The sequence below is a fragment of the Lissotriton vulgaris genome, chromosome 2_1, assembly GCF_964263255.1.
Source record: "Lissotriton vulgaris chromosome 2_1, aLisVul1.2, whole genome shotgun sequence".
In the NCBI taxonomy this organism is placed as follows: Eukaryota; Metazoa; Chordata; class Amphibia; order Caudata; family Salamandridae; genus Lissotriton; species Lissotriton vulgaris.
Window position 1 is genome coordinate 459,411,894 of NC_141687.1, and position 27,172 is coordinate 459,439,065.

Below are 27,172 nucleotides of genomic sequence, written 5' to 3' on the forward strand. Positions count from 1 at the left end.
TGTGCTGAAAAGTGAATGCATTTAGAATGTGTGCTGTTCTGTTGAAAGTGTTTATAACAGTCACCTGCACTTGAAATGTTTCAGTAGTATACAGAAAGAAAAGACATAGGAAACCTCTCTGTATGGACGCTGACATGACTTATGCCTCGTCCTACTTACTCTTAATTCTACTACTCCTGTATCTGGTGTTGTTATATTCCATATAGGTACCATAATATAGGCCTAGGTAACTTCATAACCCTTCACTTATATTCTTCCCTACATTACACTTATAACAGTTTACAGGGACTGACCTTTTACCTAGATACGACACTGCATTCAGAATGTGGATTTTCCCTAGTTCAAAATCCCATACATTATGCATGAGGATTCTTGGAAGCACAGCAGGGCTACCATCTCCAGCACCTGTAAAATATCTATGTATAAAGTTCATGCCCTATGTCATCCTTAGTCCGACACAGTATACAGAGAGGTAGGACCCTGGGGAGACCTATGGGTGTATATACATCACATCTTGCTAAGATAGCCAGAGGAGATCAGGACTTCCCGGCCAACACACTGAGCAGAGACGCTGAGGTTCCTGCATGCAGACACTCCAGCTCGCAGTGGTCTAATATCCCTCACGGGGTGTCCAACTCGAAACCAGGACGGGGTCCCACAGTCTCTCACTTCAGGTAATGGGGTAGACTTAATCCTAGAGGATTCTTGGCTTAACACCTAACACATGCTAGGTACACTTAGGTACATCTAGTTAGGGAGGAATCGTAGGAGTACGCATCTTTTTAGTGTCATGTCTTTTATATACTCGTATGTATTCATGATTACTGCAAGATGGTAGAGCTATGTCATCCGGATACTGTCATAGTACTGCTAATCATTTATATATTTTACTGTCTAATGATTGTTGCAACTCATCTATTTTACACTAGAATAACAACTGTTTAATAAATACTTATTGAAAACGTCCAGCCTCTTCATTCTGAGTATCTCTCTAAGACAGACTAGGTAAAAAGTGGTATATTGTTTCCACGGTCCTGAGGGATCAGGTTTGTCGTGTTCAAAGGATGCCAAGAACTATTCTCTCCTTGGTAAGAATAGACTCTAGTGGCACTGTGAGCTAGCTGATACAAAAGGCCAACATACTCAGTGGGGGTGTTCAGAATCAGTCCGACACCAATCCTACAGTGTATGCTGTCCGAACGCGCAGATCCTGTATAGGTTGTATAGGAACTACTCAACAGTGTAGGCCTTTACTACTCGACCCTACGACCCTGAGAAAGTCAATTGCTGACAGGGAGTTCTTGGTAATTTATTTGCAACAGTATGGTACCGTAGCACCACACCAGTTATTGCTCACTTATGTCTACATCTAGTGGGAGATACTGTGCAAAAGCCTCTTTGCATGTTATTACATTTTTATATCACTGATGATCAAACTATTCAATAAAAACGCTGCAGCCTCTGCGACAAAATGACAAGAAATGTCAATAGAATGTGTGGGACGCACTAAGAGATTCTTCACATGATCTTCCACAAAGTTCTTGGTCCTTCACCTGTGAAAATGAATTTAGAATAAAGGAATCCGTGAATAGAAATCACTTTGCTGAAATCTGCATTTTGTAACTGCGCAATGTGATATTCTTCTTTCTAGCAAGGATATAATTTACTTTTTATTGGCATTATCCTGAGCATGGATTGAACCTGTGATTGATCTTCAGGTCAAAAGAAAACTCTTCAAAAGCTTCATGGTCCGTTCTGCATTTAATAGCCCTGAGAGCACCCACACTAACTCTCATGCACACCATTTAAATCAAACAAAACAAAGCAAACACACAATCCAGTGATATACTGTGATTGTTAACTGAAAGTCGGCACATAGAGCATAAATAATGATCTCTTCAAGGACGTCGACATGGGATAACAAGGGATATTAGGAGGTTGTTCCTGAAGAGTTATCAACATTTAACCTGGAGAGCCAAGTAAGAAAAAAAAGTGTGTGTAAAGAATAATGTTGTCTATGGTCCTCATAGAATATGGCACATGCGACTGATTTTGAGCATAAGTAAACCATCTTACTGAATTATTCAAACATGCATTTTCAGCAAATTCCCTTATATTCTTAAGTGTAGACATCTGTCACAGTATACTATTTATACACTGCTGGAGAACAAACAACATACATCTGGGGAATGCTTCAGATGTGAGTAGTAGGAGGAAAACTTTCAATTTCCGGAGGAGGTGCTTACTGTAAAGACGAATCGACCGGTAAGATTTCCTTAACCATAGGGAGAGCACATTGGAGACATTTCTACCAGTGAATTCTCTTCTGAAATCAGCTCTTCCTCCAAAATACTGGCTTAGCTCCATTACTATTCAACTCTAAACCAGGCCTAGAAGTCAATCCCTCACCTTATCCTTAAAGTTTGATTTGTGGGACCCCTGCTATGGGTCTCTCTTTGCCATGTTAAATACGGAAGGTCATTGTACTTGAATCATGACTTATTAATAAAAAAAATTCCACACTAGCCAGCTTTCACTGCTATACTCAAACTAATTGCACCAATAACGGCTCTCATGCAGCATGGTTTCACCTCTTTGCCGGCTTGCCGCCCCCAAAAATGAACTTAAACAAAGAACATTAAGAATGACACAAAACAAGAAATATATAACCATAAATTTATTTTTTATAAATCAAAGTCAGATACAGAGTATTTCTGGGGAGTAAATTTGGCATTTTGGAAGCATTTCTTACATGTTAGTATAGGCTATGAGAAGCAGAGGGTATTCCGCAAAATTAAAGATTCTGCTGTAATAAGCACCCTTGGCTTTGTAGACAATTTATTCACAAGGCAAAGAAGTCTTGGCTGCTCACGTAAAAGTCAACTAACCATCCCAAATAGCATGTCTGCCCGAGTTGTGTACAACAAGGATCCAGTGACTACCAGCAGTCCATTCTGGATCATCATTGCTGTCACTACATTCTGAGGCTTTTTGGCACCCTTTCCTCTGACAAGGCATGCTTTAAATGAATTTACAAGTCACTTTTGTGTGAGCAAACAGCGACAGCAACAATGGTTATCGTGTATAAGTACACTTGACCGAGGAGGAAACACTTCTGCTGGTGTTTTTCACTGAGTTCTGCATAGTAGTTTCCCATAGCCGAGGTAGACATCTGTAAGGAATCACTAGGTAATTTGTGAGTGCAATGGTATTCTTTCATTTGGACCAGTAACAGGGGCAGCCTTTCAGGACTGCCACTGTAAGTTAGGAAGCCCTCAAAGTTCCTGAGGGCACAAATCTTGAGTACGCCCTAAAGCAGGCTAGGCACCACTGGATTTACTAGATCATTAGCCGGTTATACTTGAACACTTGCAAAAATTATGTTTTTCTGTACTACATTTCCGCCATCTAATGTCCTTGTGTAAAAATACGAGAAAAGTATCTAAAATCTGTTAATATGACTGCACTGCAGAAGCAATTACAGCTCCCCAGGAAATATGTTTAGTAGCTAAGAGATCTGTTAAATGTTCTGCATTGTAAGAAATCACATATTTATACATATATATACATATACACACATACATTTTTCACACAAACAATTCTTACAGAGGTTTCTTAACAAAACGGCGATCATCAAGAAATATGTACTGTGAGGAGGAAAGAGACACTGTGAACCAACGTACTGTAACTTGCAGGATCCATAGCGTTACAGTCTCTGAAGATTGCATTAGAAACATACTGTTTTCCTATGCTTGTTTATATAAATGCTAATTTTACTGTAGACATTGAAATCGAACAATGATCATAAAAAAGTTTCCCAGAACATTGGCAATATCGGTCAAAAGAAGGCGGCTAATTCTTTACGTCAAAATCCCAGAAGAAAAGTGCTTATCCAGCATTGGTGCAGTTATGTTCTGAAAGTGCATATACGTCTATTGCAAAAGTGTAGATAATGTGTTTGTGTACTGGTGCTCTTGTAAGACACACTTCACAACTATCTAATACAAAAAAGCATCATAAGTTTCAGTTCTGTATAAACATTGTAAAAAATAAAGTGTGTTAAACTTAACATTTATAAAAGCATCTTAACTGATCACCTTATTCATTAAATGTGTTCGAAGCTAGCTTAAAACTCCATGTCTGCGCCTGTATTGTATGCATACAGGCCATATAAGTACTGATTGACTGCGTACATTACTGAGTGGTCAATATAGGCGAAGACTTTGTGCAGTTCTCGACCTATGCCCCCAAGTAACAAATCCCTAGGCCTTTGCATTTGAATTTGACTTTAGCTTACATTTGTTTGTGTCTGAATCGGAAGACTATAACCCAAAACTTTGGACATCTTTACAGTCAGTCTGCCTAGTAAGCTGTTGGTGCAATGCTACAATCTGCATGTGATGTCCTGTTGTTCGCACAAGGATATATACATATATAATATACTAGGAAGTGCTACTAACATATAGTACAATACTTTCACCACAACACATTACACAGATATAATAACAAAAACAGAGGTGTTTCTTGATTTTAATTACGGAGCTGATGAGTGTGGCAACTATTTCCTTATGTAAATGGTCGAACACGAGAAAATCTATTCTGTGTTGCGACGATGGGTAAGCACCAGGACATTTAGAGCTTCTACAGCAAATTGTACTTTGTTGTTTAACACATTTGGTTATTTGGTGCCACTCTGAGCTCTACTAATTGTTGCTATTCGTCAAAACCTTACTCAGCTGCACGAAACTGGAATACTTTTAGAGCCACTCTGTATTTCTGAAGGCGGAGTTCGTGGCTACTAGGAGTGTGTTGGAATTTCCAAAAGTTACATCTTTATTGGAAACAATGGTCTCTTTTGGTGGCAAGTCAAGACTTGGGGTAAGTTGAAAGCTGAGCCCGGCGATGGAAATCTGTTTAGGGATCCGGTCTGTCCACTAAGCCATTTTTGTTTTGGAGGGGAATTTAAGCAAATGCATTATAGTTCCCGGAATTTGGATCATTTCAGTGTTGCCCAACACCATTCTTTGGTTAACCCTAGCACCCAACATTTGCTTTTTTGGTGATGTAACCCTGTGTAGAAAATTAGTTCTGGCATAAGAAATAACGTTTAGACCAAGGGATTTGCACATCCACCCGTCAGAGGGGAGCATTTCACCATTTAGAATGAAACTGAATTCTGGATCTGTGGCCCAAAAGCAATAATTTCAACATAAGAGCTCCGAAACTTGTCACTAAAGGCCTTTCCTCTGTGTATAGACTGGGACTCATCTAGAAACACTTGATCTCAAGTCTTCCCCAGATTAATACTTTAAAGATGTGACACTCTCGTAATTAAAGACAACCTAAGAGAAACACCTCTGTTTGCACGGTCACGTGTCAAACAATGCAATACTAGCTGGTTGTATTTCAGTAACACCAATAAATACTCCTTGTTACACACTAGATAATTCAGCTTTTTGTGGCTCAACTGACATAGTTTTGGGGTCTGGGGAACAGCATGCAAGAAGCTGATTACCTAAGTTTTTTTGGGCATAGCGAAAGTACATTAAATGACCCATGGCGACAAATGTGACAGAAATTAGCACTAGTAGGCCAAAGGCTTCAGGGTTTGGGGCTAAGATGACCATGATGAAATGCATAAGGTCGAGGAGGTAATTCATGGAATTTTGGACACCGTTTATAACACCTCGTTCAGACTCAATCACATTTTCTTGGATTAGCTGTGTCACAGTCAAGTCAAATGACCAAAGACCTGTAAAATAAAAACATCATATTAGCCAGTGATGTAGTCACTCGCAATAGCAATATTGTAGCTGCAATTAACTCAAAGACATACACTGAGGAAAAAATGGGAGCTGAAGGAACAATAAAGATGACTTTTAAGGCAAGGGCTTCAACTACATGGGAAAAACAATGCTTAGGTATATCATTATATAATAAGGAAAAGGCACACAAACACGAGCAGTTAGATTATAAGGATCTATAGCGAGTGCGCATGTTACACACTCCCCTGCCACAACTCAGCTTTCTCTCTTATTACCTGACTAAACTTCCCTATGACCATGTACAGTGTTCCGCTGCATTTGGCTAGGTGAGCTACAGAAATACCATATACACACATACATTCCCAAATATGCACAGCCTGAAAGGAATGTGGTCCTGAGAAACCATTAGGATTTCACTGGCATATTCTTCTGTAAGGGTATATATGAAGAGATGGTATTAGCAACCAGTGAAGAATGTGTAGACAAAATGCTCCTTGCTTACAAGAGGAATAACAATCTTTAAAATCTCTGTTTGAGGTCAGGTATAAGTAGTAGCATTTTTCAAAATAAGAAAGAGTGGTGACCACATTATGTGGCTATAAACATTTTTTTATAATACCATTACTTTTCCCTCTCTGTAAAATTCATTAGTGGGGACCTTTCTTCTTGTTGACTATTCTGCTTTAAGGTCTCTGGTTCTTGAGAATCTCAAAGACATGTGGTCTCTAGGCAGGCAATGTTGATGATTCTTGAAACACCGGAGTAATGAGGTATTATTTTCTTGTATGCATAAGAATGTGCCCCATTATTCAGTACAAACTGTGTGCCATCACTACTTCTGCTAAAACTGTTGGTAACCTGAGCTTCTTGCACACTTCACCAACGTGAGTGAAAAAGCTAATGGGACAGCTTAAGATTACTTCTTGTAATACTTCCCCAATGGCAAGTACAAAATATATGTGTTGTTTATGAGTAAAACTTTTCTACACAGATCATTTTGGATAATAATTAGAAAGTGCAAAATACTTCTCTGTACTGCTGTAATGAGCTACAGGCCTGATCCTGTTTTATGACGAACATCAGACTTCAACTGAAGAATGATTTTGCCTCCTATAGTGTTCATATCAGATGATAGCAGTGTTTGCTTGAAGAGCATGTCTCGAAAGACTCATGAGATTCCAACGAGGTGCCATTTACTCGTGGAAGGTGCGATTTCCATACTGAAATTACAGTGCATATATCCAAGCAGGCCTATACAATATTGCCTATTTTTTTTAAACTCCCTTCATCTGCCATATTTTGGATGGTGGAAACACTAACCTTCTTCTGATAGTTAAAATGGTGATATTTTGCATTATGGGGCGAATACCTTTATATTTGTTTGTGAAAAACATTAAGGAATAACATAAAATATGGCGAGAAGTAGCGGCCCTGATGGTTTCAACAGTGACACTGCAGGCATAATGGCTCCCAATCAATTCTAGACTATGTTTTTATTTATGGGAGAGTTCCGTCATATTAGAAACAAAGTAACAAGACTTACTGGCATCAGGAGTAATACGTAAACAAACTGAATTGCATGACACATTATTAATATGGAGTAGACAATGTGGAATAAACACAAAAAGAGGAAATATTTGATGCAAAATATTACTTTCAAGTGAAGGGGGGGGGGGTTGGTGGAGGGGGTGTGAAAACACGTGGTCTCTGTTACGGTTCGTGTGCCATTGCCCCAAACTTAAAAGATTTCGGAGGGAAGCCACATATGACATAGATTTAATGTTTGACACAGAATTACTCAGAAGCATGGCATATTTTAGGAGTGTCTGACGGCCTCTTACCTACTTGAGATCTACAAGAAGCAAGTTGATCACCCTACTCTTGTGTGCAGCCAAACAGATGTTTCTGGGTTTGTGGGGAAAAAAGGCCACTCATACTCATAGGTCATGGCTATAAAGAGTTTAGGAATTGTTGGGTGCAGAGAAGATTTCAATGTCAATCATGGGAAGAAGCAAACAAGTTGCTTCGATATGTCTTCAGAGTTCATGGTTATCTGCCTGAGGTACTTGAGGGTGTTATGTCTCAAGGAACCTCCTTGAGACTGGTGATGCTAATGCTGGCAAAGCATGCTTTGTAATAGATGTGTCTACTTCGATACAAAAGAAAGACAAGGGAGATATAACATAAGGGAAGGGTATATACAAGCCCAATTAAAGTTAACTAAGGAGAATCGACAAAGGTTGTGGGGATAGTGTTTTAATTGTAGGATAGAGATGTACAATTGATTTCACATGGTGAACTAAGTTGTCTTCCTCTCCTACAGGAGTTATGTACTTTTATGGCGCGTTCTAAGACATATGTAATATGTTTACGGCGCTGACCCCCACCTGTCACAGGATGTTGGTGGGTGTATGCATATTTGCCTATAACCAATAAACAAAGTTAATCTAAAAATAAAGCTTCTGGCAAATTAGTAAGCACAGAATGTAGTGTGCTCCCAGCATAGGGAGAGAAACGTTTCTGCTGTGCCAAGCCAGATAATGGCACAGTTACAATGCCACGACTGATAGGGAGGAGATTTGTAGGCCAATGCCCCTCCCCATCCCCCCTGGGGTTTCTCTGTAAACTGCTTGCGTGGTAACAGTCAATTTATGTACTTCAAGAAACGAACTTGGCATTTAGTCCTTTCAAAGGACTGCCAAATTTGAGAGATATGGAAAATAATGCACAATGTAAAAAAAATAATTTATCAGCCCTTAATCTCACATTTCTTCTCAAATGGCTAAACTGAATTATAAACAATGTGGTTTGTTCTGCATTCCACATTAGTCCAAAACTGAATACATGAGATTCTTTGAACCACTCTGAGAATGCAACTTAAAGAAGTACGGGTCCGTGTCTGTGGCTCCACGTGTGTGTACTTAAGAGGAAATGGTATGTGATGGCGCAACACTTGTCATCAAGAGAGCAATAATCAAGACTGGACTCTGAAACCGACTTTACCAAACAGGGTGTTGCCTGAACACAACTTACACTGTGTGGAAATATATGATTGTATTTGCCATCTGTATCTTAACCCTGAAAGTATAAATAAAACTGCCTTCCTTGAGTGATATATTTCTATTTTAACGCTTAATTAGCAGTATGCATTTGTAACTTCTCAAACTAATTACAATAATGGGCCTACAACAAGCATGCAGTGTTGACAGCTACCCAGTACAATCTGCCTATTAAGCACATCTGTTGAGAACATGATATATATTTTATTAAGACGTTCACAAAGTTCAGTCTGATCAAGTGGTCTCAGCAAACAGGTACTTGCTGCCTACTTGACAGTGCTTCCAGATACAGAGTTTGCTGGATATTAAGAGGCCAAAGTCAAAATAAGTATTCTAAGTCTGACACATAAGTGGATGGATCTTGATGTCACTTATATGTTTAACATTTGCAACCTTGCCTTGCACTATAGGTCACTAACTTTTAGTCAATGAACACCACATTGATGTTGTGCTGTTCGTACAGACGAATCCGTATTATTGGTTTTTTTTATTAACTATTTACAACTTTAGGATTCGTTTTCCAATGAAAACAGGAAGACTGTCCTGCAGATCAGTAGCCTTCTGTGAGCCACTGTAATATTTAACTTGTGAGACAAACTTAACTGGACAATATTGCAGCCTAAATCTATACCTGACTCATCCTGACAGTAGACTAAGTCTTTGAATCAGTGTGTTTAACGTCCTTCCTGACCGACTGACTTAGGTAACTACATTTCTTTAGTCCACACTACCTACCAGTCTAACCAAATAGTCTTCAACTTTTTCCTGAAGCAAGAGAAAGAGGCTGTCAGGCTTGCACCATTTGGCAGAGCATCCCTGAACTAACAGAAGTAACGAAGGCAGAATAACAGGCCACCAAGCTGTCCAAAGAGAACAGTATTAAAGGCATTGCGACAAGGGTGCGCAGAGGCCTACAGGGGTGAAATCTGTAGATCTTGTGTGTAATGTGTATTTAGGTAATCTTTGAAACAGCAGTAGAACGTTTCAAAATAGATGTTTCAAGTTGTGAAAACCATGTACTTGTTATAACCTGTTTCTAGTGTTCTACAGGTAGGGCAGAACCCACCCATTTGGCTCCCAGGAGATACTGCAGTACGCGACTTAGTAGGTAGGCTACCTAGTACAATAGTTTGCGAACCTGATTGGTACTCACCCCTTTATGGTTTCTGGAAATACTTTAATAGGTGACCTGGTCTGTTGTTGTCTGGCTCACCATTTTAACCTAGTGAACTCAAAGTCATCTACTGTTTTAAAGTTTTTGTGAGAAGGATTTTCACCATGGGGACAAAATAACCTCAATGCACCACCGGCCTATTGATATATACACGACCCTACCTATTATGTGAGGTCAATGAGATTATTTTGAAAGCCAATAAAGAGCTCTAGGAAGACATCCCTCAACCAGGCTTCCAAGATAGTTCTACTCCATTCCAAGTGAAAATACACGCAAATGCAGCAACAATATGGTTTCATAAAGCAATACACTTCACCTTGGGACACGTTCTGTCAGTCTTTAGGTAGTGGGTGATACAACATGAGAAAGAATGCAAATCATGTTATGTGAACAATAGCTGGCAGACAATTTACTTACCGACTCTAGCAGCAATGACGCCTGCAAAAAGCAGACTGACGGAAATCAAAGGCACGGAGTTTTCTGGTTCACCATTCAGTATTGTGGAACCATTCACAGTGATGGGCATTCCAGTGGACAGGAGAATTTCATTCACATCTGGGGCGAAAGTAGGAAGTGGCTCTGATGAAAACAATCTTGAGCTGATGTCGTCAAAAGGGGAAACTGCCAAATCTAGAGGGCTTCCAGGCATGAACACAGAGACCACACACAGGATGAGGCAAGCAAACTGGGCAATTCCAGAGATGAAGCCTGTGCGGATAAGACCACACTTGCGCCTTAGCCAAGTAAAGGCCACAGTGCCCAGGATACCAGTAATGGCTGAAGCTCCCATCAAAAGGCTAAGTACAGAACCGCTAAGACCTTGTGTATAGGCGTAACCAGTGGTGATGCAGTCAAAGCCCAGAACGGTCATGTAGAGAAATGCCAGACCCATGCCTGCCATGAACACGGACTGGTTGTAGTAGGCCACCCATCCATCTCTAAACGTGCGGAAGGGCTCGGCTATCCGGTCTGCACAGCTGGGCTCCTTTAGTGGCTCAACAACTGCTACGGTTTTCTCCCCCATCAACTGTGAATCTTCTTTGAGTTTATCTGGATTGTTTTCTAAATCTAAAGACAAAAAAAGTAAAGTAGTCAGAACACCACAAATTTCCCATAAAACGTACACTACTTTGGTAACTAAGTCAGTTAGACTTTAAACTTATGGAGAAAATGCAAGGAACAAAACACTAAATTCCAACTAACATAATTGAGCTGTTTTTTAAGGTTAACCTACTTGATGATATATATATTTAAAGAGGCCTTTATTGCCAAATTAACAATGTTGAATTTAAAGAAGTGAAGTGAAAGGTAAGGGACTTAAAACTCTAGAGAGTAAAGGCGAGTCAGCCTCCAGTAGTGAATAATGATAGTTGCTCTCACATAAAACACCTTAAAAAGTCAATTGTCTTTAGGTGCTGCCAACAGGTTTCACTGTCACCAACTCAAGTATAGATATCTTTTTGACCATGAAAGAAAGAGCAGCTGGGAGGACCTGAGTACAGAATGCCTGCAGCTTTTGAATGCTACCGTGGTACATGTAGTAGCAAACTGAGCTGTGTTACTGACAATGGTACTTTAGTGATTCGTTGAACGGATTTGTACAGTACAGAGGGCACATAGTACATGCTTTAGCGTTCATGATCATGTAGCCTCTTCCTTTGTATTCAACCATTTAGAGAGAACATTAGTGCACTACATATTATTGACAGGTTCTTGTGAATTAACTTCTATGTCTATAAGAAAGCTAGTGTGTTACTAGTTGGTAAGACCTTTGCATAATGCTACCTAAATCAAATCAGAATTGAGTAAATAATAATTAATGTGTTCCATAGTAAAACAAATGAAGCCTCAATATGTTTCTTTAATGTTTAATTGTACCTCTCAGAATGTTGATTTGCTTTAATTCCTTCTCTTCTACTTTCTGGCCTGCCTTCATCGCTAAGGCAGGAGTCTTCTGGTAAACCTTCCAGAGCAGAAGATATTCAACACACATAGACAGCAGGTTCCAACCAGCAATAAATCCACAGCCGATCACCGGAGAGCCGAAGGTCATGATTTGTCCGACTGCCATTGGAGCCAATATATTGGTAAGCTGGTCAATTCTCCGCACGTTGGCATTCATATCTGTGGGAAAGTTTAAAACTTAAAATTTCAATATTGGTAATTGATAGTTTTCAAATACAACATATTAAAAGAAGAGTTATTTCATAATGAATTACTATTCCATGATCATTTGGGATATTCAGGTTACTGGCGTTTGACGTACTGTTTGTGAAAGAAATACATCACTGATGATCCTGTCCTTTTGTACAAAGCCTGCACACTGTGCTATGTGAGTTTAACTTACGGCAAGAGGGGATTCAGTTCCATAATATGCATGTGCAACTTACTGCACTGGGGCCGTATGTGATCCTTTTGTTTCCCAGAAATGGGGTTTTAAACAGGTAACTACTGTGTTTCATAGACTGAGGTACCAGCACTTATGGATTTTAGAGCCTGAATAGCGCTATTTAGTGAAGGCAGAACAGACACATAACAGAAGCACTAGGAGTCCTCCCACTTCCTGGTAACCCAGTCAGGTGTTTCACACAAACAGTGGGCCAAATAATTTTACGATGTGCACCTGGGGCAGTGTGACTAAACTTCCACTGCTAGCCCTGTACAATGTGGGTCCAGACACACTAGTTTATTTTACAAAAACTGCTGAGCACGTCTGGAATTTTTTTTACTATTACTGTCTCAGCATTTCTTATTTATTCTTCCTACTGCCTCCAATTTCCTCTTTCAAATGAGCTCCTTTTTGAAATACAAATAGAACTTTGGAATGCTCTCAATTTTCCACACTCAAGCTTTGCCCACATAAGCCACCGCAACACACGTTTGTACAGATTTCTCTGTACAAAGTTCATCTGTTCACCTCTTACCCACTGCTTAGATGACAAGAGTTCAAAGAACTTGCAGATTAGCTGGCATTCTCAGTGTATTCACTAAATATGGTCGCTCTAAGTAGTCCTACACGTTCTACACGTTGGACACGTTAGTCACGTTAGTCACACAATAGGATGGAACATGCACACACCTCCAATATAGACTACAATCAAGTAGGATGCCTGCTTTCGTATATGAAGGAAATGGAAGATTTGCTAGTTCTAATGGAACACAGCTATAATACTGGCTATTTCAATCCTGACCATGCAGTAATTAGCAGAAATATAAAACAATTGGATTACTACTGGAATGTCTAGAAATAAAGTTGGTTTATTTTCTATTGAGCAGTTAAATGCTCAACTAATATTATAAGAATGTCATTCTTGTTCCTGGTTAAAAACAGGCCTACTATGTGTCAAAGATTCAATTCAAACATATTTTTCTATGCCTTTATCTAAATGAGACATATGCATGGGCAAATAGAAGGCATTTCACCTCTGCATGAAATGCATTTTACCTGCAAATGTACATAATGACAAAAGATGATACACCATGACAAGTGATAACGCTATCAACTTTGATGGGGGTTTTAAAGCATGAATGATTTTGGCACTGAAATTGTGTATGTTGTTTTTAATTATCTGTCTTTTATGATTTTATCCATAAAATCGAAAAGATTATGACTATGACTATCAACTTTGAAGAAAATAGTCTGGGAGAGGTGTTTCACCTATCAGTTTGTGAATAAATATGTATTTAGAGAGGCAGGACATAACAAATGTATCTCAGTTTGACATAGGGTGCAAACTATGGTAATCTTACATACCCATACATTCCTGAAGGGGTATCTTGTATCTGCCCATTCAATACACTACAAAATTCATATTGAAATACCTTTCTACCATAAGGAGTGCATAGAAGGGGAAGGGAAACTGAAATATAGGGGCCAATAATTTGATGATTCATAAATAATCCTAGGACAGTAGACAAGCAACTTCAGAAACAGATCCCATGTTCCAGGCATTTCAAGCTCTACTCCAACTTTAGTATGTGATTAAATTAGACACACAGTCAAATATTCATTGGTTGGAATCTATCATCTCTGCCAGGGTTTTAACAGAAAACAGATTACTTAACTTTGTGAAGTTTTGTCTACTTTTTGCTAAATGGAAATATATCCAAATCGCAGATTAATAAAAAGGTAATGACATCACTTAAAAATTGATCACTGGCTGCCGAGGAAGTGAAAACCATTATCACAACAAAATATGGAAGCAGCTTTATTTTGAGGGGTGATGTAGTCTAGTGACTAAGGGGCATATTATCAAGGATCGATGTTAAAATTATCGCCGTTTTATCGGCAGGAAACTGATCTTACTATGGGCTTCTATGGGAATTAACAAGGGCATATTATCAAACCCATTATCCCCGTTTTATCGTCAGTTTTCTGCCGATAAAATGGCGATAATTTTAACACCGGTCCTTGATAATATGCCCCTATGTTCCTCAAGCACAGAATCTGCTGCAATTAAATGGTCTGTGTGCGCTCCTATAACTTGAACTTGGATCATTCTATTTGACATACCTAGAATTAATAATTCACTTTTACCTTTCTACACTAAACTCGCTACAGATCATACTAATCACTCCTCCATTCGGTGATAAGGAAGGTTCCTAAGTGCGAGTTTAAAATATAATGTTCACGTAAGATAAATGTTTACAACTTGCCAAATGGTTTTCCAATTTTGGAAGAACTTGTCTTATGAAATATAGAAAGTCACCAAAGATCAAGGTTAACAGACACGCTAAATCATACTGTGATCTGATTCAGCAAAATAGACCTTGTGCATAGGAGTTCCAAGAAGATTATTTAAAATGAAAACTAATGCATACATAAACTTTGCAAGATATGGGGGTGAACTTGCAAGACCACATATAACAAGTCAAAGTGGGCCAAAGGGTATAGAAGTTTGCAGAGCCGCTGAAGAAGCTATGCTTTATTTTGAGGAATGTCTGTGCTCTTGTACAATTTTCTTATCTTCTCCCTTACTTCCGGAGCCCATGGGGCAACCAAATCTACTTTACTTTTCTCTTGTTTTTAGGACAGGGAACCATCATGAAATACACGGTCTCCCCTACGGGGTCAATGTATTGTTAATTGTTGCATGACACTGATCTTTGAGCTGAATTGCGTACATGGTCTAATGTTAAAGACATAAGAGTGTTTCTCAAGATATGTTGATTGTTAAGACATGTATAATGCAGTGCTGTTATTGAAATATATATCAATATGGCGATAAAGTCTGTGCACTCCTGTAAAATATAGCACTGCTTGATTTTTCCATGGAGCATTGCTATAGATCTGCATGCTTTATTTCACCAATATCTAGGCCTGCCTCCCACCCTTTAATTTTTTACTATTGCCCGTTTTAACTCTGCTTTATGAACAGTGACATAATGTATGGTTATTTATATTAATGCCCTTGTTCAAACTTGAACAGCACACTAAATTTCATAATAAGATAGATGAAATGGCATGTTCCAAGCAATGACAAAATCTAGGACTACCGCCGTTATCATGGCCCACATAAAGGTATTGCAGATGACTGATATGAAAAGCATCTGGTGCTTGGCCAATAAATCAAGGGACAATAAAATAAATGTGATCTTAGAGAAACCTTAACCGTGAATGTTAATGTGCCTGCATGTTTGTTCATTTGCAACTCATGAGCACAAAGAAAAATCTCAAGCACAGAGCAAAGGCTATTTAAACCAGGAAAAGATTTACAAAATAAATATACAGCAAAACGAACAAATATACAGCTCATGGGTATGGGTAAGATATGCATTGTATCTAGGATTGTGCAACTTCTATTTTCAAAGTCGGAAAACGTGGCCTTGCAACAGTACGAAAGTCACTGATCTTCCCATTTACAGCACTACTAGACAATTCAAAGACTGCAGGAAATTGTGGTGACCCTGGTATACACTTTTTTATTCTGTTCGTTCCTGTCAAAATTTCAGCTAAATCTCTGTCAAGTTTCCAATTTGCCAAAATGTTAGCTAAGAAATGGCAGCTCTCAACAGCAGATGGAAAAGTGTCTGAACTTTGTTTTTTCAGCTATTTAGCGCATATTAAAAATGCAGAATAACTGCAATACACAAAATGGACAAATATACTATACATCTAGATGTCCAAAATCTTTCTTCTTGTATATTCTGTATATGAATTGCTAATCATAATCATAACATCAAACTGTCAAGTGCAGAATGCCAAGTATTCTCACTTCTACTGACTACCACGCCTATCATGGCTCTTCAACTTTGATCTAATTGTTACTAATATGAGAAAATTATCTCTGGATTGTAATTTGTACCAAGAATGCTTAAAATGAAATAATTGTACTAAGAATATGCTAAATGAAAAGAAAAAGTACAACAGTGTAAGATAACTTCTTGGTAAATAAAGAGAAAAACTGTCTATTCTTAGCCTTTGCCAGTCATGTACCAAACTTAAAGAATGCTGAGAAAATTCCCTCATTTTCTGCAAATATTTTGCATGAGAAACCATATTTTACCTGCCAGTCTGCCCCTATCTTCGTTTGCAACCACCACAATCCAGTCTCTCTGAATGGTGATCGACATTGCCGTGCTGGCAAGGTTTGCGATGTTGGCGACACTGATGACAAAGATGTAGCAAGCAGTCTGCAAATAAACAAGTAACAGGAAAGCATTATTAACTGCTGGCTTCTACATGGGGAGTTTCAGTGCAAGTATTCATGGAAAATCCAATCCAAACAACTATCAACACGAAACTCCAAACAGTCTATCTTTTAATGAAGAGCTGAACTATTAACTAAGATTGCAAGATACTATTTTTGCTTGGGATTGAAAGAAGAACATTCACATCCGTTACTGGTGTGCAGCTGGTTTCTTTCCTTTTAATCTGATACGGCACTTTTTCAAAATAAAAAATATGGAGTAGTGTGCTCACATTAGAAGGGCAGGGCCAAGTCTGCATTCATACTATAGTTGCAATGTTCAACAATAGCCGGTCTTGATGTTGACTGATGAAAGAAACTTCATACACGACAAACCGCTTTATATGATAATTTTATAGTACTAAAACTAGGAGGAGATGAGTGCAGGACTTACAAGAAGCCAGCCGTGATACATGGATGTCATCTGTGTTTTGAAGAGAAAGACGACCATTAGGACCATGCCGCAAATGATGACAGAGGCATTCTGAACAATCAGAGAAGTTTGTGCCACTGTTCAGGAAGAAAAGAAGCACAGGTAAGAATTTGTGGCACAGTGAAAACAAAATTATGCTTATTTAGAGGACAAGGTATGATGGGACAGAAGTATGCTCCTATGGAATGAAGGGTAGAATGCTTGATGGGGATGGAAACGAGGGTATGCTAACACAATAACAGCATGCATAGTAAAGGAGAAAATGCAGTGTAACAGACTGGTTCAATTTGGAAAATAATGCATGCAATTTTGAAAAGCATGGTAGGAAGGAAAAAACACCCAATAGATAAAAAAGGATGACGTTTCTAAAAGGAACGCATACACTGATATAATTAAAAAAACATGAAGTAAAAAAGAATGGGGCTTTGGTGTTCCATAAGCACGAGTAACATATTTATATCAATGCTTCTTTACCTTTAAGTCTTGCATTCTTGTCCACCCAGTCTCCAATGATGGCTCCCAGAAGCAGCACGGACCCGGCAACGACTAGACCGTAGACAGCTGTTAAGAGAAGACTGTTGCCATAAAGTTCAACCAAAAAGAGAGCGACTGCAAAATGCCACATGCGATCTCCCTACAAAGAAAAAGAACACATGTATTAGATTCACAAGCTGTTGCAGGCCTTTCTATAAAGCTCAGTGACCTACAAACGAATTGCTTTATATTGAGATCAAATACTATTGACATCTCTTCTCAAGCCATTTTATCTGTAGGGGGTATTGGCTAACATCAGTTGTTGTTTTATTTCTCCTGTGTTGATCACATGTAGCCTTCCCTATGACAATAACTAAAGGACAGCAAGGTATAAAGCGGCAAACCTAGCAAAATTCCTGAATTTCTTATAGTCCCCTTGGACTTTATTCCCATGCAGTGCATCTGATAAGCATAACAGGTCACAGCACTGATAAGCATAACAGGTCACAGGGATGCAGATATTGGTTGTACTTTAGAAAACACAATGTGTACAAAGAATGTTCACACCATTTACAGAAGAATTGATTTCTAGCCCACATCTTGTTTCAAAGGACTGACAGACAACAAGTATATGGGGAGGCTGTCTCTATCTTTACTTCATGAATCTCCTGATAAAGTGGAAATGCAGCTATGTGCTACGAACAGTGGTATTTTACTGTACTTTCTAAAAATCTCTTCTCGTTCTTGTGTGTAAGCGTCTGCCGCTGATTCCATTTCATTATCAAGATCATGTATATCTTTTTCTAATACTGCTTATTTTACTGTAACAGCATTTGTGGCACCTGAACCACACAAGCACCCTATCTACAAATACATGTCATGCCTCAACTATATGTAAGCGCCTACTTTATCAACATGCACATCCATTTTGCATCAGCAATTCCGCGTATGAAACCTGCAAATGTGTTCAGAACCAGTGGAATTATAACCACGAGGTATCGGCCAAGTACTGGCCTAACGCACATGTTTGCTGGCTAGTAACATGAAGGTAGACATTACATAACAGACCCCCATATGTTTAGATGTTGCTTTTGAAAATGGAATATGTTGTCAGCAGGATGCTAAGCTTGTCAACAGGGGCCTGCTTAAAGTAAAATGGGTGCTGATAAACATAAGAACACAATAAGATGAACAGTGCAATGTTATTTCTCTCCGTTGAAAAAGTGTTGCCTGCACCTTGGTGCAATGTATGAGACAGCCCCTGAATTTGATGGCAGCTCAGGTCCCTTCCAGGTATCCGTAGACACCCCTTTCTTTATACCTACTGGAGATACTAGTGATAGACAGTGAGAAGTTTGATGTGCATAGTCCAGACAGATCTGTGGGATTCTTCAGATACTTCCTCTGTTGACCAGTCCCGCGTCACCCCTTTGGAGCAGCAAATCCTAATAAATATGCACCTTTTACAAGAACTCAAGGTTCATATTTTATTAGACTAGTTTACTGAACTTGGCAATGTGTGCCTGTTTGCACTTGACCATGCCATCCATGTCAGCACTTTGAGAAATAAAGTGGAACTGCCCTAACTAAGATTTCTGTAAGGATTCCTGGAATACATGGTAACTGGCTATCCTCTGAGCCTTTTCTTATTTTTGATATCAAAAAGACATATTCAACCTTGATATATGCCTCTTGTATCCTGTTAAATTTTAACTACACTCTTACTGAATGAGTGATACAATTGGTCACAGTGGCCACACAAAGTATACATTTTGAAGTGGGCCTGCACAATTTCTCTTTCTGTAGCTTTGCTCCATGCCTATTTCCCAACTCCCAAAAATGTAAATGTTGATACAAACTGGAATCCTAGAAAACAAGTATGCCACCTTAACTAGCCATTGCAGCCCTTTGATGTCTCTCAGAGGAGTCTGTCATTCTCTTTCAATCTCTGTGCTCACTTCATTGATGTTTTTTGGCAAACTCCATATTTTGCTTTACCTCCAACTTTTAGATTTATTCACCATCTCGCAAACAACGACCCAAGGGACAGATAGCTTAGTACACTACCTCATTGACATACAGTAAATGGCCATCATGCGTGGGGCCAGGAACACACTTCCTCATATACTTCTAAAAATGAAGAATCATCCCAATTTTTAGGGAAGGCTAGGTCTTTCTTTTCTGACTTATTGCGACTTCTCCGTGTTTTTGTTCAGCCAGATCACTTTTCCATTTTTATTAAGACTTTGCAGTCTTACAAAAACCCCAACAATGTGCGGTTCCTAAAGGTTTCACCCATACAAATATTCAATTATTTCTGGAATAATTTATTTTCCAGACTGAATTACATGACTACAGATGTAAGTGGGCAAAAAACACCACTAGCTTCATCTCTTGTATGAATGATAGTCCCCAAAACTATCGGTGTCTGTTCATTAGTTTCCACCAAGCATTCTTATCGACCAATCTAATGTCCTCACAAGCCCAGATTCTAAACAGTACTTAACAATATATATTTGAATACACATTCATTGGATTTTTACTATAAATGTCCCTGCTTTTTGGTACATTTTTCTCAACAGGAACTAGCCTTTTGGTAAATTGTTTAAACGCTAAAAAGTTGCACATTTGGGAAGGAAAAGGAGGTAGATGCCATGAGACACCAAAGAGGTGCACTACATAGTGTGAAGATCTATGCAGGAAGTAGGAAGATAAAAGAACCCAGCTTGGTTGGGTTTTGTTGTCAGATTACCACGATTCCAAATGTATGTAGCTACACCCCTCTCCAAGTTAAAAAATCTGAAACATTTACTCTTGCTTTATTAGGAACCCACAGCACATTACTGAAGCAAATAACAATGAATCCGTCTAAAATGGAAGAAGTAGTTTGAAGGATTGGCTAGAGAAAATGTGACAGATGTGTTTAATTAACAGGAAGTCCACACAGAAGATCTGTGTCTGGCTTGCTGCCTGCCTGGGGAGTGGCATAGCCACTAATCTGTATGTTTCGGAGTAAGCCCTCAGGTTCATAAATAGTCAAGTGGGAAGCCTACACAACCTCTATTATGTACAGAGGGCAAGTGCAATTTCCTGAAGTCGAAGCATATATGCTTTAACTTGACCAGTGATCCTTTGTTGGGACTGCCAACATCAACTGAGCACGTTATGACGACCAGAGCCAACAGGAAAAGGTTTTATTGTTGTAATGTGTTAATCGCTTCATCATTTAACAATATAAACAATCTCCACCTGAAATTACTTTGTCCTGCACTATCCCAAATATTTTAAAAGCATCAATATGATGGGTGGTGTCACTCTGATGAGCAAGTGGTAACATTGCAAACTAGGTCAGAGGCTTCTCTGTTTGGCAGCGACATTTTCAGTATCTCTTCCAAGGCCATGACAAAGCAAAACTCACACAGTCCACTCCGGGAACGATTTTCGGAGCTTTTGGCAACCTAAGTGTAGTCTCGTGTTTAGTAAACGTATTCTGGCAAACAAAAATCCTTCCACTATAATTACCCCTTCAGCTGCAAAGAGATGGCTGCAATCAAAAAACTGTATTTTCTTTGTTTCTTTCAATGAAATAACAACTCTTTTCCCATCAATAGTAGCAGTGAGCTTCTTAAAAACTAGTGAGAATCTGACAATACCACAACTACAAATCACTTAAAGGAAGCATCTCAAAGGCACGTTAGCTTAAGGGGAAATGTGGTTAATTTGCGGAATGGTGTCTTTGTAACGCATTTAAGTGTACCCGAGCACACACCACTGTCTTCACTGCATGAATCTACCTCTACTCTATAGTATGGAACGTCAAACAAAAGCTTTACCCGAGGACTGGACTACCTTAAAAGATTACATGTAATTGCACTTTAAATTAGGCTGCTAGAACTGTTCACAATCGACCTCACTTTATTATAATAAGCTGCTATCTGTTTGTTGAACCCCTGAAAGTGTTCAACACTCTTCTTATGATATTGTTGTTTTTTATAATATGTTCTTTTTAACATATGCTCATAATTGAAGTCTTTGTAACTTGACAATCCCCTTTTTATCTTTTGTATTTATACTGTGTTTTTAACAAAATTGTACTGTTGCTGGTATTCTCGACCTGTGCTTTTATGGATATTTTATATCCGAATAAAGATTGATTGATTGATTAACTTAATGGTGTCTTTAAATCGCCAGCTGACCGGAATGCTGTATCACATGTGCCTTCTATGGGATCTACTGCCCGTACACCCAAAAAATCAAATGTTCCTATATGCTAGTCGGCCTTTAACCCATTACTCCTGAGGGGGACCTATGCTACTGTAAAAAAATAAACAGGGCAGATAAACCCCTTTCAACTTACCCATGTGGACAATGCGTGTCCGACGTAAAGGAGAAACTTTGCAGAAGTTAGGTAATTGGCAACGGAGCCTGCAATGCAAAGGCACAAACAGTATTTAAGAAGGATCACATGTTTAATGCTCAAATAGACTCCAGTGCTGCAACAGTGTGAATGTATAGACAGCACAAACTCACCCCAGCAAGTGCTCTCAAATGATTCCCTCAATCATGTCCGAAAGTAAAATTAAGCTAAAATATAAGCTGCGTGTGTAGGTAATTCCACTGCCTTCCAGAGAAGAAACATACAGTGAACACCACACCCTACATATGTTTGAAAAAAGCTCTATTTTACAAATCTAAAAATTAAATTTGTGTTTTTCTTTTATAAAATGACTGAAAAGGTAACTCCTTGGCCTTGTAAATTAACCTTACCTGAATGCACCACAAATGTATGAAAAAGCCTCTGGAAATGTAATCATACAGGAGTAACATGAAGGAAAATAGAAGAGGACACTTATTTTACCCATCAAAATATTTAACCACATGTAATTCACTGGGATATAAAAAGGCAATGTAGTGCTGCTGTAATAATGACTGTATATCTGGCAATATTTTTGCAGCTGAATAGCCTTATAACTGCCTTTAAAAAACATACAACCAGGCCACTCAATCAAAAATAAATTTTTATACATTTTAATACAAATTACATATTCGTGATTGCTTAATCTAGGTAGATGCTAAGTGCAGAAATGCGTATTATAAATCCAGCTATATATTTTCTTTGCACGTTCTTCAACTACACGTTCAACCTTTGCAGAAACCTATGGCACTAAAAATGCAATTATATACATGCATGGCATTTTAACATAAATATTATATACATTATTCTATGAATGAGATTATAAATAAAATTCTGACGGTCTTGACAATTAAGCAACTCTAACTCTTGAGAGGACTAACTATACTATTTCGTCGAAATTCAGGGAATATTATAAGGAGAATAATTTAGAGTGGTGAGAGTTGGTCCTTTCAGCTAAATGTAGTACTGAAGGCCACCTGCAACCTTATGATTTGTATATGGGCCTACCACACAGTTCCAATTACTTCATAAAAGTTTACCACACATGTGAAGCAATTTAAATGGAATTACATAATTATGGAAGGAAACTTAATTTGTTTCACAGAGGTTTGCAAATGTAACCTCTACAAATATTTCTCCAGAAAAAGAAACTGACTAAGACATGTCCTTGTCACTTACATGACCATATTTCTCAATCAGAGCAACACCTCCGAAAAGAAACCATGAAGATTGCTCTAAATTTCTAGTATCTAGCTCCAACAACAGAAAATCAGAATAGTTTCCCATGAGAGTCAACATAGCAAACACAAATCAAATAAAAGGCAGGCCAGTTTCACAACTGTCAGCTGACACAGACATTTTATATTGACTCAAATGTTTGTAGCCAAGCTCCTGTAAGAGAGAGAGACTTGCGGCTACCAACTTATTTCCGGCTTAGTGCATTCTAATGAAAACTTGCTACTGGTTGGAAAAGCACATTTCATAGATTATTACTTATGCAATGATGTAAGGCTCTATACATGTTTCCTGCTCTCAAGTTAAAGCTTATTAGTGTTTTAACATTGTTTGGTCTTCTTCGGATCTAACGGCATTATGAATGTCCAAAATCCTCTTGTGAATAGTCATCTTATCCCACAAAATACATCTCTTTTTCAATACCTAAAATAATCCTTGGAAAAATTAAATGAAACAATGGTAGATTTGCTGTTCTTCTCATGAATGAATCATAGATTCACTGAAGGCACACATTTTGCCTCCTGCTTCCGTACCAACTGGATTTTTCCTGATAAATTAAAACTGCAGCCATCATGGGAGAATGCCCATGGGTTATGTGGACAAAGAATCCTTAACATCTGAAGGATGCTTTGAGGGGCAGGCTCTAAATTGTGTAAGTGGATACAGAATAGTTAGTTTTGTATCCTCTGCAGCTTATAACTTGAATTTAAGCATAAGAGAGTCCATGCGAGCAAATGTATATTAAACCAAGCAGGCTCTATGCTCGCCAAAAGAGCTAATAATATTGACTGCAGGAAACCATTTTTTGGTATTACTAAGAGGCTCAATAATTTGTGTTTGTATTACCCAATGCAACGATATTTATTAGCATCCACCCTAGATAGCGGAAAAGCGGAGTCAGTCCTGATTAAACTTCCAGCCTAGAACCTTTGTGTGATGCACATGGCCTAATGAGCTACATTGGCATATCAATAATGCGGACTTTATGCATATTTATAGCAATCTTTTACTTGTGGAAATAACCAACAATAAAGCATTGCAGTATATGTAGTTTAACGTTGAAGTGATTGGCAAGCCCATTAACTTGATTGCTCTGCACGCTAACCCCCCTGGTGGCTGCAGCCCCGGGAACTCACCGCAGCAGCTCTGCTCGTCCCTGCTCATGGTGACAGCTGTCGCCCTTCTCTGGACACCTCTTGTTGTGCAGTTTTTGGGGAGTGCAGGCAGGAGCAGTTCTCTTTTGCAGTATTCGTCAGGAGTGCAGCACAACAGCCCTGGTGTTTGCGGTCTACAGCGGAGAGTGACAACCGGCCAGAGGCAAAGCGGGTCCCCTTTTCCTCCCTTCCAAACTTAGCTAACACTGTAGCTGAAGTCGGAAAGCTTAGTCCTTATTGCTCGGTTCGGAGGGAGTCTTTGGGAGCGGAGACGGTGTCTCTGCCCTGCTGCTCAACCAGGCGCTGTTCTGCTAGTCCTCACATCCCCTCCATTTATATCTCTTTCCTTGGTACTTCGCTCAGCTGCCTCTGCACACGGCTCGAGCCTGGGATTCCACTACTGGCCAATAATCACGCAGAGATTTGCATAGACGCGCCTCGTTTCTTTCTCCGCGTTGCTTTGTTTTGCACTGGCAGCTGCACACGGCCACTGCGCATGCGTGTGCTGCTGCGGTTTTCGCAAACCACAGGGTTTAGTGTCAAGCACTGTCAGTCTTGTTTTTTATGGGACTAACGAAAGCTGGCAGAGAGGGTATTGTTACCACACGTATAATAAAGCAAAGTTAAGGGCCAAACACACCTTACCAAAAGACCCACACGGAAAACAGAGAAAATGAGATGACAGGCACGCGCATGGAATAAAATAAGGACTACAGTGGTCTTCACTTAACTGGACATGAGACCGCGTTCGCACTTCATAAATTACAACACAATAATCACACACATAGCTTTTAGTAATAGTTTATTAGCGTTCCTGTCATGTTGCTGTGGTAACAACAGTATACCTTGGCCTGTGTAACATCTAAAAGGCATCCCACGACCCATTTTCATCCAGTTATACAACTCACGTTATCGAATGCATAAATCATAAGATGCTAGTTAATGAAATAGAACATAAAAGGAAATTAAAAGGGAGCTGAAGAGTGGTGGTACACTGTGTGCTGCCACCTACTATCATGCCAGCATACTGAAACAAGAACAAGTGTGCTTTCATCAAGGAAAAAGTCGAGGAGTTGAGCCTCTAACCTTATGAGAAGTAACATTTATGGCCAATCGTATAATAAAACAATAAATTAAAGTTACTATGACTACTTTTAAGGCGGCATTTCAGACTGCCTGCGATTTTGTCGTCCCTTTCCACGTTCAATTATCCTAGGCTCTGTTTGATTATAATTGTAAATGTAAATGTATTTATGTAATTGTTGTAAATAGGATGTAGATAGATGACAAGATACTTCTAGTTGATTACATGTAGATTTATTGTAGGACACAGCTGTGTACAAACCTCGCCAGCTGACCAGACCATCAACTGACACAGGTAGAACACTCTGGTACAAGTTAGAACACTCACAGGTATTCTGGGAGGCTGAGAAGGTGAAAGCACTAAGGAAGGGCTAATGACTACTGTCAGCCATATTACAAGAAGAATCAATATACAACAATAATGCTTACAACCCCTAGCAAGGTATTGAAGCACGCTACTCTGGCACCAAAGTTAGTATGTAAAAAATGTAAATCTAGTACTTGTATAGCTCACCAAACACCCCCGAAGGGGTATCTCGGCGCGGGGGGTCGTTGGGAAGATTAAGCGAGCTATTGCCCAGAGTCGCATGGTGCTGGGCAGACCCCTGCCGCTGGAGCCAGGGATCGAACTGTAACCCCAGCATCCAGCGTCAGTCGCCCTGGCCGCGGCGCCACACCTCTTCCCAATAGCAACATTTTTTTTTTTCTTGCACATTAGTTTTGTTCAATTTGTGCTCTTGATTTCATGAGTATTTAGTAGAGTTCGGAGTAGAAAAAGAATGATAGAAAAGGATTTGAAAAGGGGGAGTTTGGATAAGGGATAAAATCAGGGCCAGCCTTGGGCATGGGAAGCTGGTTCTATGGTGCCAATATTCAGAGAGAGAGACGCAGCAGGGAGCTGTATGACCTAATGTCATGCAAACAGCAGCTTGACCACCCCACTTGGTTTCAATCAGGTCCAGTTGAAGACTTTGTAATCAGCCCTTAATGTACCTCAGCATAATTGTTAGCACCCCATCAACCACCTGCCGTCCTCCCATCTACCTCATACCTCCTGCCGTCACACTGCAATGACCCACCGCCCCCAGAACAAACACCAAATGTTCTTTCCACCCAGGGTACTGTGTCGGTCATTCCTATTTAGAACAGCCCTGGATAGAATGATAAGAATGGTCATGTGTGCTTGATAGTTGAGTGGCATGGTTAACAAGAAGGGTTGAGAGTTTAAGATTAATAGTGAAGTTTCAATCAAGGTTTGGCAAATTTTGCTGCTTTAACCCCTCCCCTGCTGATGACCGAACCGCTCCGTCATCAGCTACGGTTGGGCTGTGCTGATGACAGAGCGGTTCCGTCATGGCCCGGCCGCCGCGCCTGCACGGCGCTGATTTCGCGCCTGCGCGGCAGTTTTAATGAGCGGGGCGGGTCATGACGGAACCGCTCCATCACCAGCACAACTCAACCGCGGCTGGTGACGTAGCGGTTCTGTCACCAGCATGCGGCCGTCGAGCTGCCGCCCCGCCCACTTAGCGCTGCGACGGAATAGCCGCCGCAGGGAAAGGGTTAAATAATGAAGTTTGTCTTACTGAAGATGTTAACTGAGTTTCCACCGTTACAACAATTGCAATAATAGATCGACATGAAATGAAAATGTTCAATAGCCCCTCCTAACAGCCTGATTGAGCAGAGATCAT

The 27,172-nt window shown here is 39.5% G+C and overlaps 1 protein-coding gene across 1 annotated transcript; it reads right to left on the reverse strand.

Annotated features, from left to right (window-relative positions):
• Positions 1–2,664: 2,664 nt before the first annotated feature.
• On the reverse strand, positions 2,665–24,797 carry LOC147730599 (ferroportin-like). Its single transcript, XM_086955357.1, has 8 exons — positions 24,381–24,797; positions 21,952–22,019; positions 17,595–17,754; positions 17,082–17,197; positions 16,505–16,631; positions 11,877–12,122; positions 10,416–11,066; positions 2,665–5,752 (listed from the first exon to the last, which is right to left on the reverse strand). The coding sequence occupies exons 1-8, from the start codon at positions 24,406–24,408 to the stop codon at positions 5,433–5,435; spliced, it is 1,716 nt and encodes a 571-aa protein (XP_086811483.1). The 5' UTR covers positions 24,409–24,797; the 3' UTR covers positions 2,665–5,432.
• Between the last annotated feature and the right edge of the window lie 2,375 nt (positions 24,798–27,172).

Bases quoted from the DNA above. Each gene is read 5' to 3' on its own strand.
- LOC147730599 (XM_086955357.1), bottom strand. From the start codon at position 24,408: ATGAGCAGGGACGAGCAGAGCTGCTGCG. The intron at 12,123-16,504 runs GTAAAATATGGT...ACTTTCCCACAG, and splicing joins AGATAGGGGCAGACTGGCAG to ATATGAATGCCAACGTGCGG. The intron at 11,067-11,876 runs GTACAATTAAAC...TTTTGTCTTTAG, and splicing joins GCAAATCAACATTCTGAGAG to ATTTAGAAAACAATCCAGAT.